At 35.9% G+C, this 11568-nt stretch overlaps 1 protein-coding gene across 2 annotated transcripts; it reads right to left on the reverse strand.

The window, feature by feature from the left end:
- Positions 1–4737, reverse strand: LOC145769659 (matrilin-1-like). 2 transcript variants are annotated; one of them, XM_082581327.1, is made up of 7 exons: positions 4652–4737; positions 3980–4159; positions 3184–3262; positions 1972–2123; positions 1198–1367; positions 816–987; positions 1–368 (listed from the first exon to the last, which is right to left on the reverse strand). In XM_082581327.1, exons 1-7 carry the CDS (start codon positions 4704–4706, stop codon positions 355–357), a joined length of 822 nt encoding a protein of 273 aa, XP_082437453.1. In that variant the 5' UTR covers positions 4707–4737; the 3' UTR covers positions 1–354. The 2 variants fall into 2 exon arrangements, with proteins under 2 accessions (XP_082437453.1, XP_082437452.1); XM_082581326.1 differs by having other exon boundaries at positions 3184–3286.
- Positions 4738–11568: the final 6831 nt, after the last annotated feature.

The raw sequence follows: 11568 nt of genomic DNA on the forward strand, positions 1-11568 counted from the left end.
TATAAGATGATTTAATAATGTAGCTGATAGATCAAAGAAAACGTGTAAGATTTTCCACAGTAGAAATTGCAATCTTTATCAGTTTGTTTGAGGAACATGACCAAGTGTCCCCTTAAATTCATTACGAAATGGATTTCAGGAACGAACTTCCAAAGTTTTCTAAGCGTGAGAGTGCTTGTTCTTTAACCAATTCATTATGTAAGTATACTTTTGCTTCAGGCACTGAATATCATTTGTCCCTTTTTTAAATAAAAAGGTTTGTGGGTGACCTTTCCAAGTATTGATTACTTGAAATATGCCACGCAAATGCATGTCATCGATGAAAACATGTGTTCGTTAAATATCCTTTCCATTTTATAGAAATGTTCCTGAAAAGAAATAAATAGTTTACTTTACGTCCAATGCAATTATTTCTGCTATTTAACACTTTTTTTACAAATTAACTTTGGTTGGTTGGTTGGTTTGGTTGGTTTTGAATCTTTATCCTCGGACTGACAAAGCCTTGATTGGTTATTCCTGGTAGTTTCGCATACTTGTAAAGGTTTTTGACGCATGGCCGGTTACCGAGATTGGCAGAGTGAAGTTTTCCGTTTGTTGAAATATTGTTGCCAGGGAATTATTCCATTCACTAGGTGCCGCTGAATGGAGAACAGTCCTGAAATGCGTTGCTCAAGCGCAAACCCCAAGAGTCGAACTTGCGCCGCGTGATCTTGAGCTGAGCGCGTAACCACTGAGCTAACTTTTAAGTCAGCCATGATTTTACAGCATCGTGCCTGTACTAAAGTAATCATTGAAGTGTGGTAGCTGTAGCCTACCTGGGCATGATTTAGGCTTGCAGTCTGGTTGGCCTAATGAAGAAGCCAAAGTTTCAGGAAGTTCTTCATAACCTCTTTCAAGAATTATAATCTGGTCTACAGAACCAGCAATTGCAGAAAGCTGTAGCCAATCCAAACTTTTTTCACCAGTCCTGACTGCAATGGCATAAGACTGCAAAACATCAATGTTACAATATGCTAATGACATCTGAACCAATTGCTTTCGTATAAAGCTTCAACAAAGTTTGGGAAATCAACTTGATTTTCAGACATTGGGTAATGGGTAGCCTAATCCCTTCCTAAAACTTTGAAAGCAAAAATTTAGCCCATCTTAGACTATTGTTTCCGAATAATTTATCTTGAAAATACAATAACATCTTACAATAAAACCTTGACTCCACAAAGCTTTGGATTCGGAAAATACAACAGGACCATCTTCAGCTTTTCCCTCGGTGACAAGCAAAATGACATTTGGTGCATACGGTCGATCCCCATTCCTCGTATTGAACATGGTGGTTCGAGCGTATCTGAGTGCATTGCCTGTCCGAGTTCCTTCAAATAATAATTGTCCAAGCTTGACCAAAAACTTTGAAAGTAATTTATATTGTCCGATTCAATGTTAGAAAAAATAAACATTCTTAATTTTTAGACACATTACAAAATTATATTTTCATAACATCAATGTACAATATTTGTTTTATGCTAAAACAAAATAGAAAGTTTATTTTTGCACAAAAGATTTTTCAAAAAATAAAGTTGACTTGTTTTGTGCAGCTGACAACTTAACGCTGTTTAATAATTAAACGATTCCGGTAATCTTAAACCTTGAACTAAGAAAGTATAAGTGATTGGGAGCATAATCTTGAAAGTTTTGCTGAAATCTAGCTCTGTTTGCAGAGACTCCAATTCAAAATGAGAAACAATGCTGCTGTTACATATTCCTAGCTAGCGTTTTGAGCTATTTTTTCTTAGCTTTCTTTTACTTTTGTTTCCATGGTCAACAAAGTGCTGTTAAAGTACCGTTGACAGATTTTTTTGTTTCAAACATAAAGCAACTTGACAGACCCCAAAACTGGCGGCGTAGTAAGCCATTCTGAAGCAATCTGAGAAGGGATGAATATCTTGTGATTGGAAGTTAATGTGGAAAATTGATCACCTTCTCCGTTGTGAGGCATCTTTTCAACAGCATCCATCAAACCCTCCTTGTCATCCGCAAAGTCATTGAGGAAGATTCGAGAACGTTTGTCCACTTTGGAGTTATACCGAAACACGCCAACGTTCACTGCATCTCGCTGGATGTTCAAGTTACTAAAAACAAACATAAAAGAGGTTTGACAAAACAACTTAAACAATTACTGCAACTGTATCTCAAAGTATAGTGGTTGAGTAAGCAATTTATTTACTTCAAAAAATTGGTCAATTTTTTAGTTTGGAAAGAACAAATTATTTTTTTTCTCTAGAAATCACTGCTAAAACACAGGCCCGTTGAGACAATAGTTTGGGATCTGTATCAATGAGATCTTTGGGTCCCAAATCAAGAAACTTTTAAGAAAAACGCACTATCCAAAGAATACATTTTTTTAAGTTCGTAGGCCCCTTGAAATGGTCACGGACCCCTAAAGTCATCCCGGGCCGAATCTAAAAGTACCTTTGAACCTCCTGTCACCTTTGGACCCCCCGTCAACGCTACCTTTGAAACATACAGGCTTAAGGTCATCAGTTAGGTTAATGAAATACTATTGAAGGAGAGAAGCGACTCAGCGAAAGAGACAATTTCAAAAAAAAAAGGAAATTTCATGTTCTTTCCATTTTGAGGGACACGCGTCCAAGTGCTCTGCTACTGTTTATACAAAAGTTCTGTTTTGATGAATTCAATCATTGGCTATACAAAGTGTGCATCTTGGTAACAAAAAATATTGTTGGACTTAAAAGTACACAAAAAAGCGAGCAAAGCAAGTTTAGATTTGGTTAGCTCAGTGGTTAAGCGCACTGCTTAAGATCAAGCGACACGTTCGGCTCTCGGGATGTGCGCTTGAGCAACTCATTTCAGGACTACTCTCTATTCAGCGGCACATGGTGAAAGAAATAATTCTCCTATATCACAACACTTCAATACAAGCTGAAACTTCATTTTGTCAATCTCGGTGGCTGGGCCTGCATCAGTGGTTCAAAGCTTCTACAAGTATGTGAAACAGCCAGGATTAAGCTCTGCAAGAAGCTTTCCCAGCCCGAAGATAAAGACCAAATCATTCAATCAATTTATTAAAATTTTCTGGGGGCAAGACTCCTTGCCACACTGCTTTATTTTTGGACTTTAATATTTACGTTGTCGATCTTAACTGAGTAGTAGCCGTTTTTGAATATGTACCTGATAAGCCTTGTGCTGAACTGCTTTACTAATTTCCAGTTTTTTTCTTTCATAGACGAATCCAAAATAAGGAGCAAATCTATTGGATTGGGTTTGCAAATTTCTGAGGAAACTTATTATATAAATTAACATGTAATATTGCACGGTAGATTACCTAGTCAGAAAATAAACCTCTTTTTACAATACGAAAAGGGGATGATTTGCTGGCTAGGTAAGCAACAAAGCTAAAGTAACTCATTAACATTTGAAATTTATTGCATTTTCAAAAATATTTTTATATTCCTGATAAGGGCTTACTTTCAGCCGAAAGCGTTCGATTGTTAAAACTGTTTGTAAATATGTAAAATATATTGTTATAATGCTCAACCTTGTTGTATTGTTGTGTCTTGCCTGTATTTGATACAAAAAGCAAACTCTCTCATAAAACTATATTTTCTATTTCCGTATCAGGCATTGACTTTATCATTTGTCAATCAAAGTGTTGCTAAGTTTTATATTTTTAAATTAGCTAGTGCAATGTCTTCTTAGTTTGGAAGATGGATATGCGACACTGTAAGCTACTGTAAAACAGCAAAGAATGCTTTAACATCTCATTTTCAAAAGTGTGGAAAGTGTTTTTTGTACCAACAATTAAATCGCAAGCAATTTAAATACTTTTGATGACTCTTTTTATCCAAATATCTCAGTTAGTCAGATCCATGCCAAACCAGAACACAACTAATTGTCCATAACAAGCCCCAGAGGCCAACAACGAGCTTAAGATTAAAAATCAATTTGCTATAAAATTTGTTCTCACCCAAACAGCAGGGGATCGGTTCGCTCCACTTTCTGTTGCTTAAGCATTCTGTTTGAACAACATCTGAAGGATAAAGGCTGTATCCATCTTCACAGGAAAATTCACAGTTAGAACCCAACCTGTCATCTTTTGAGCAAGTGATAAATCCATTCTCGATCTTGATACTTTGACATGAACTACCTAAAAATGTATTTGCACTCTTAAGCAGCTGGAACCACTGCTTCAATGAGTTGCAAGCAGTGTGACATCGCCGGAAGTTGGTTTGTACTGGGTTTGTGCCAACAACAATAAGAGACCTTCGTTGGTCACATTCTTTATGCAAATGCAGTAACAAAAACCACAAAAAGTTTGGTGTGGTCCAGATGCAATGGTTATTGGTTAGCTCATCTGACAGTTGTCCGATCTCTCTTGATAACTACTCCACTTTACGTACAAAAATCTTCTTATTTGATTTGTTTATTTTCGTAACAATATGATGTTTTGAAAATTGAATGAGGCTGTTATTTAATATGATGTTTTCGTAACAATATGGTTTATATTCGTAACAATATGACAATGCCAAGGTACTTTAATCTTTGCAGTTAAAAATTAAAGATATGCCAATAATAACATACTTCATTTGAAATACTCTAATAATATTTAGTGTTGGCCTACAGTAAGTAGATTAAATACCTTCAGTTGTCATGAAGAAAAAGGCGACCAAGGTTACGCATAAAACCACCTTCATTTTGTAGTTTCTTCTGATTAGAAGTAAGAGATCTGTTTACTCAGTTGAAAAAATTTGTGATGAAATGCATTTCACGGCCCTCTATTTAAGCCATGAAATTTAACCAGGATGTTTGTGTTTACGATTTTCTATAAACTATCGGTACTTTCACAATATCACGAATAGGATGTTTGTAAGAAGCCATAGTTGCCATAAACTTGAAGTATTACACTGGCCAAAAAAAAAAAAAAAAAACTTTTTTCCGAGTGCCGAAGATATTTTAACGGTTTCTGGGAGATTTTTGGCCACTGAATCCGAAAATAACATCGGTTTCTTTGAATTGGCTCTAATTTTTGACATATTTTATGGTTTTGCTCTAAAAGGTGGGTCATTCCATATCAAGACAGACAATATGAAGATATCTTGTATATGGCACCTCTCAGATTTTGCTGAAAAGTTGTCATACTATCCCTTAGGCCAGAGCTTCCCAAACTGGGGGGTCGCAACCCCCAAGGGGTCGCGTAACGAACTTCAGGGGTCGCAGAAAGTATACCAATTTGCACAAGGTACTGCATATTAACACTTCTGTGCGAGATGCAGTGACAGTTATTAACTTTATTGAGAGTCGTGCACTCAATAGGCTGCCCGTATTTTTGAAAATTTAGGAGGTGAAATTGAATCGGAGTTAAAAACTCCTTTACCACATCGTGAAGTGAGGTGGCTTTCAATAGTCGAAGCTTTAAAATGGCTAGCCAATTAACGTTGAAAACCGAAATCGTGACTTTTCCAACAGAATAAAATTCAGTCTTGGTCCACAATTTTCGCAATAGAGTGGTTCTCAAACTGGGGTCCGGGGTCCTTTTGGGGTCCGCGAGACAATTTTCTGGGACCGCGAAGCATCTTTCAAAAAAATTAACACGATGCCGAAGAAAAAAAGATTGTGGAAAGTAAAAATTTTCAGGCAACTTATTTTCCAAACCAAACTTAAAAGATATATTAGCGGGAGGAGAAGTTGGAGAAGAAAAGCCGCAGTGCGTGCTATGCTGTAAAGTTTTCTAGATTCTAGCTTTTGAAATTATGTCAAACGTCAGATTTGCTTGAAAAACTAAACGAATTTAATTTGTCCCTCCTAGGAGAAAACATCAGTAAGCTATTTTGTGTTGAAATCTAAAATTGATGCGTTCATAAAAAAAAATTGAACATCTGGAAATCAAAATTTCAAAATCATTTATCTGAAATGTTCTCACTTCGCCTACCGTTCCAACCTACGCAACATTGAAACCGTCTTGAGACCAGCTCTAACATTGAGCCACGGGTGGACTTGCTTTGTAGCAAAAGGCAGTCACATCCATCACACTGAATAAATGTGTCTGCTTTTTTGTTTTGTTTCTAGTAGGCTACCCAGTACCCATAGGCTTTGTTGTGATGGTCAGAAATAAATAAAAACAAAGTGAATTGAGTGCCTGTAAATTGGTTTTGGTTTGATCTAAGCCTTTCAATAAATATCACAAATGTATATTTTGCACTGTTCGTCATTTTAATCTTAAGGGGTCGCGAAAAATTTTTTGGAGATTAAAAGGGGTCACGAGCAAAAAAGTTTGGAAAGCCCTGCCTTAGGCTACCAAACGAAAGAATCCTAAGTTTCAGATCAATATCTTAAACGGCTTTTCCATGGCGGCCATTCGAATTTCTGGCGCTACCCTCGTTTTTGACTTGGGGAGGGGAGTGTAGCGAATAGCAATTTCAGCCATTTTCAGAGCCCCATAACTTTTATTGTAATTGTGGTAGAAGACTAAAAATTGCTGTGCTAGTTCATCATAAACTATACTACACAATTCAATAGTAACACACAACATCTCTTGATGCATAAGTGATAGGTGGGTCATCAAAATCCTGTTTTTTTGCCCCGTATAAGTGATTTTTTCAATTTTCAAATGCTTCTACCACCCAAACCAATCAAAATATTTCTCTAAAACCTACGGATTGAGCGCTAGAAAATACAAACTTAACCAAAAAGATTATGAAAATGTTCTAACACTACTTCCACAGTTTCTTAGTCAATAGATGATAGATAAGCTGATTTGAGCTATGCATTTTACATAATGCAGAATTATAGTGCAAACTGAAAACAATTTAATTTTAGAACACGACTTGATCATTTTCCTACAATTTTGTTTCCACACCATAGCTCATTGATTGCAGGTGGGTACTTTTTCATGGGTGAGTTCAGTTCAGTTTATTGTTTTGCTGGCTATAAACAAACAAAAAGTACATACAAATTGTATAGCTTTGGTAGAGAGGTACTTTTTAAAAACCATAGACAGACAATCGATAACAACTTAATAACATTGAATTGCATAATTCAAAATTAATACAGAAATGAAATAGATACATAATTTCAAACGTTTTCGGCAAAACTTTCTGCCCTCTTCAGGAAAATATCTTAATTCATCTAAACAAAACAAAATTATTCGTGAAATGTTAATAATAACTGACTGAAATTCAATAAAACTGCACTGACCTGCGTACAAGCAACAACTGACGAACAAACACAAAAGGTGGTAGCAATCTGTCATAATTCTGCGGGAGTGTGGTCATGAGACAAAATAGTGAGCGGCAACATAACATAAAATAAACGTAAGCTAATTGAGTGTCGATAATTGAAAATAAACGATAATTGAAAATAATTTAAAATAAACATAATTGAAAATAAACGTAATACAAATTGAGTGTCTATCAGCACAACAGGATGACAACGAAACCCCTGTAAGGTGATCTGAGGTGAAGAGGTGAAAGCATCATTTTGAACATAAATTAATGGTCAACAGTGTCAGCATTCCCATGTTAATGATCACTAAGCATAGTACCTACTTATTTTCACTGTATTAATAATAAATCATTGTTGAATTGACCTACATTACGGACTTGAGATTATTTACTAAAAATTACCAAAATGTTACATTTTAAAGATATAAAATTTATAGTGAACGTTGATCAACAAAGATTTTATTTCATGAAATGAAAGAATAAATGTATGTGTTTGTCTGGTATAAATTTCTGCCTGATAGAGTTTTCAGACCCCCATAAGATCTCTGTTAATGGCACCACAACTCCCAAATTCAAGTTGGCAGAAGAAAAGTTTCCAAATATTACAAATAATTAGGTTTTAGAGAAATATTTTGATTGGTTTGGGTAGTAGAAGCATTTGAAAATTAAAAAAAAAACACTTAGACAGGCCAAAAAACAGGATTTTGATGACCCACCTAACACCTATCCATCACGAGGTGTTGTTTTTTTGTTATTGATTTCTGTAGTATAGTTTATAATGAACTAGCACAGCAATTTTGAGTCTTTTACCACAATTACAATAAAAGTTATGGGGCTCTGAAAATGGCTGAAATTGCTATTCGCTACCCCCACCCCAAGTCAAAAACGAGGGTAGCGCCTGAAGTTTAAATGGCCTCCATGACAAATCCGTTTAAGATATTGATCTAAAACTTAGGATTCTTTCGTTTGGTAGCCTAAGGCATAGTATGACAAATTTTCAGCAACATCTGAGAGGTATCATATTATATTTTCTGTTTAGATATGGAATGACCCACTTTTTTGGAACAAAACCATGAAATATCTCAGAAATTAGAGCCAACTCGTAAAAACCAAGGTCATTTTCGGATTCAACGGCATCAAAATACTCCAAAACCGTTAAAACTTGTTTGGCACCAAAATGTGTGTTGACCAGTGTTATTTATGAAGAATTAATTCAAAATATTTTCACAACAGTTTTTTTTTTCAATTTATTTTGTCATCAATCGAAAGATGATTTCCACCGTATTTTTTATTTAAACGCCAACAAGGGACCTTCCTGCGAGGGAAAATTGTGCCACCAATTCGTTGCATCATGCATCAAAACCTCGAAGTGATTGTGGTGCTTCGGTTTCAAACCAAATGCACTGCAATTTTAAACTACAATAATTAAAACAGGTAACTGCTCCAAGGGTTCTTGCTGGAGGTTCTGTAATGACTAAGCACGCTGGTCTTTGGGTTCATTTCAAGTAACTGCATTTGTCATCAACCAACAGTCTGATTAAACACACAGTTTACCCACATGGGTTGACAGCAACCTAGTTTTATTTCCAACAACTCCTCTAGATTGCTACTGTGTTCCAAACATTTAAAAATTTATGTTCCAGCCAAGCTAGGTTACGTTTTTACATTTTTGTTCCATCATACATTTTAGCAACATCACCACTAAAATACATTCGTAATACCAACATACCATGGCCACCTGGAGATGCGGCCTGATTTGTCACATTTTGCAGATTTTGATTACAGCTACTACTAGTGCTTAACTGACATTTTTTGAGATATTTTTACTTTTTGCAGTTTCCTAATGACATAAAACTTTTTTGTTGCCTTGGGGAAGCAGTAGCAAATGTGAAAAAGTAAGTTGAAAAACGCAAAATCAGACTGTTTTTGAAAATTAACAGTCTGACTAAAATCTACAAAATCAAATTTTCTTTGTTTTTCAACATGTGAGGATGTTAAAACCTAATGTGTCATCTGGGAAAAAGAATAAAGAAAGCGTAAAAATCTATTTTTTAGAAAAAATTATTTTAACGTTCGCTCAAAGTTAGAAAAACCTGGAAATTTCTGCAAAATGTGACAAATCAGGCCGTATCTTTAGGTGGCCATGATACAACCTATTCAAAGCAGCCATGATAAATATACTGTAATCAATATTGAGATATTAAAAATAATATATCCTGCACATTAGATAGGGTCTAAACCAGTGGTTCCCAACCTGGGGGTCGCAGAGCTGTTGCTTATGCAACAACAAAAGTGAATGTAAGTAGGACGAGATCCGCTAGTCACTTCATTCGGATTGCTTGTAGCACACATTATTGCATCAGTATGCTCCACTGTGATGTAATAAGCGTGACTGTCGGTCCTGCAGTCACGTTTATTACATCACACTGGACGCATACTGCTGTGTAGGACTATTCGCTGTAAAAGTGTAAATTGAAACTCTATTAACGAAGTACCCTTGTATATTAGACGACAGAGATCAGTCAATACTCGAGATTGCTAAAAAATAGTTAAAGAAAGCATCGTTCGATAAAGAAAAAACGAAAATATGTTGAAGAGTACCGTACATTAATCTTGGCTTTACTTCTTTATTGACCAGTGGTGTTGAGAAGCCACAGTGTGTTCTCTGCAACGTTGTTCTTAGCGCAGAATCATTGAAACCATCAAAATTGAAACGCCAATTAGAAACCAAACAACCTCAACATGCTAAAAATGATGCATTAATTTTTAAACGCCATGAAGCTGGTCTCAAGCGGCAACGGCTTGACGCTACTGGAAACTTTCATCAGGCAAATGTGGCTGTAATTCAGGCGTCCTATGCATTGATTTGTCATTAAATGCAAGTAAAACATTTTTAGTGCTGCCTTTTGTTGTATTATTTGTTAATAGTATACTTGCATTTTAGAAAGAATATAAGTGGGAGTCGCGGTATCTACGAAAATTTTTAAAGGGGTCACCAAGACAAAAAGGTTGGGAACCACTGGTCTAAACCAAACAACGCCACTCTTGTGTAGCCTACGTCACTGGTTGTGCATGCAATGAGCCAGTGCCTTGCTACCAGATGATTACGCAATCGACCTCTAATAAAACTTTCGATTGAAAAAAGTACCGCTTACCGGTGGCAAATCTTTAATCTGCAGGTCTCTGCAGCAGATGAGATGTTTTGACTTGTAGACACTTTAACAAAGTACAGTTTTACCTATGAACCAGCTGAACGACCACACCGGTCAATTGATATGTAGATAGATAAGGATAGCTCTATTTGCAAATGTACCCGAGACAAATTATTCCGTTTGTAATTGGTAACAGTGCTAATGATAGAGCTGATATCAAATGAGTTTGGTTATTCGATATAGTAGTATAATACGAAACCAAGGAAGTTTCAGGAAATATTTGATAAAACTACCATTCAACGTTTTATAGGCAGAGGAAACTTTTTCTCGAACCGTTGAAAATGTCATGATCAGATCACCGCTTCAATGAGTGATGGAAATCTAATGGAAATCTTACGTCCACAAACGTATAAGTTGCACTGATGAGAATTTAATATTCGAGAACGCGTTCTGCAACACTGTATTTTTTGCATTCTGCAATACCTGATGCAGATTTACCTGTAGATTTGAAGCGGTGATCTGATTATGAAATTTTCAACGGTTCGAGAAAAAGTTTTCTCTGCCTATAAAACGTTGAATGGTAGTTTTATCAAATATAGTAGTATGAGTTAACAAAAACTAAAACACCAAAACTACTGAAACGTGATATTTACAAAAACCACATCGGTCAATTGACCGGTAGATAAGCAGATAAGGAAAACGTTACTTGCATGTGTTTCCGAAACAAATTATTTGATTGCGATTGAAAACCATTCTTATGCCAGAGCTTTTGTCAAATAAGTTTGATTATTCGATATGTACAAGGATATTTGATCCAATATTTCCACTTACCGGTTAATTGACCGGTGTGGTAGTTCTGGGTATATTTATAATTGTTTATTTCACAGAACAGGTAGTTCATACCTAACTCGAGGATTAGCCGTAGTATGAGCCGAATACATGATCATTTTCGGAAAATATCGCAAAAAACAAATGCCCTACCAGTCAATTATGATAATTCTAAGGTTATTTACTTAATGACTGCAATCAGCTGATTTAAATCTTGCCTTTTGATTTGTTATTAAACTTGATCTGCTCCAGCGATCTGCAGGTTACACAACACATAGCTTTACCGGTGGAACCGTTCGTTAGCCGCAAGTTAAATTAACCGCGTTCAATGCAGGGTAGCGTTCAGTTTTAGCACG

Source organism: Aplidium turbinatum, chromosome 4 (genome assembly GCF_918807975.1).
Source record: "Aplidium turbinatum chromosome 4, kaAplTurb1.1, whole genome shotgun sequence".
NCBI lineage: Eukaryota > Metazoa > Chordata > Ascidiacea > Aplousobranchia > Polyclinidae > Aplidium > Aplidium turbinatum.

What these genes read in the sequence shown, in the direction of transcription:
- LOC145769659 (XM_082581326.1), bottom strand. Translation starts at nt 4,706, where the DNA reads ATGAAGGTGGTTTTATGCGTAACCTTGGTCGCCTTTTTCTTCATGACA. An exon ending in TTTCTTCATGACAACTGAAG is followed by an intron (nt 4,160 to 4,651) that starts GTATTTAATCTA and finishes ATACATTTTTAG; the next exon opens with GTAGTTCATGTCAAAGTATC. An exon ending in TTCAGCACAAGGCTTATCAG is followed by an intron (nt 2,124 to 3,183) that starts GTACATATTCAA and finishes GTTTGTTTTTAG; the next exon opens with TAACTTGAACATCCAGCGAG.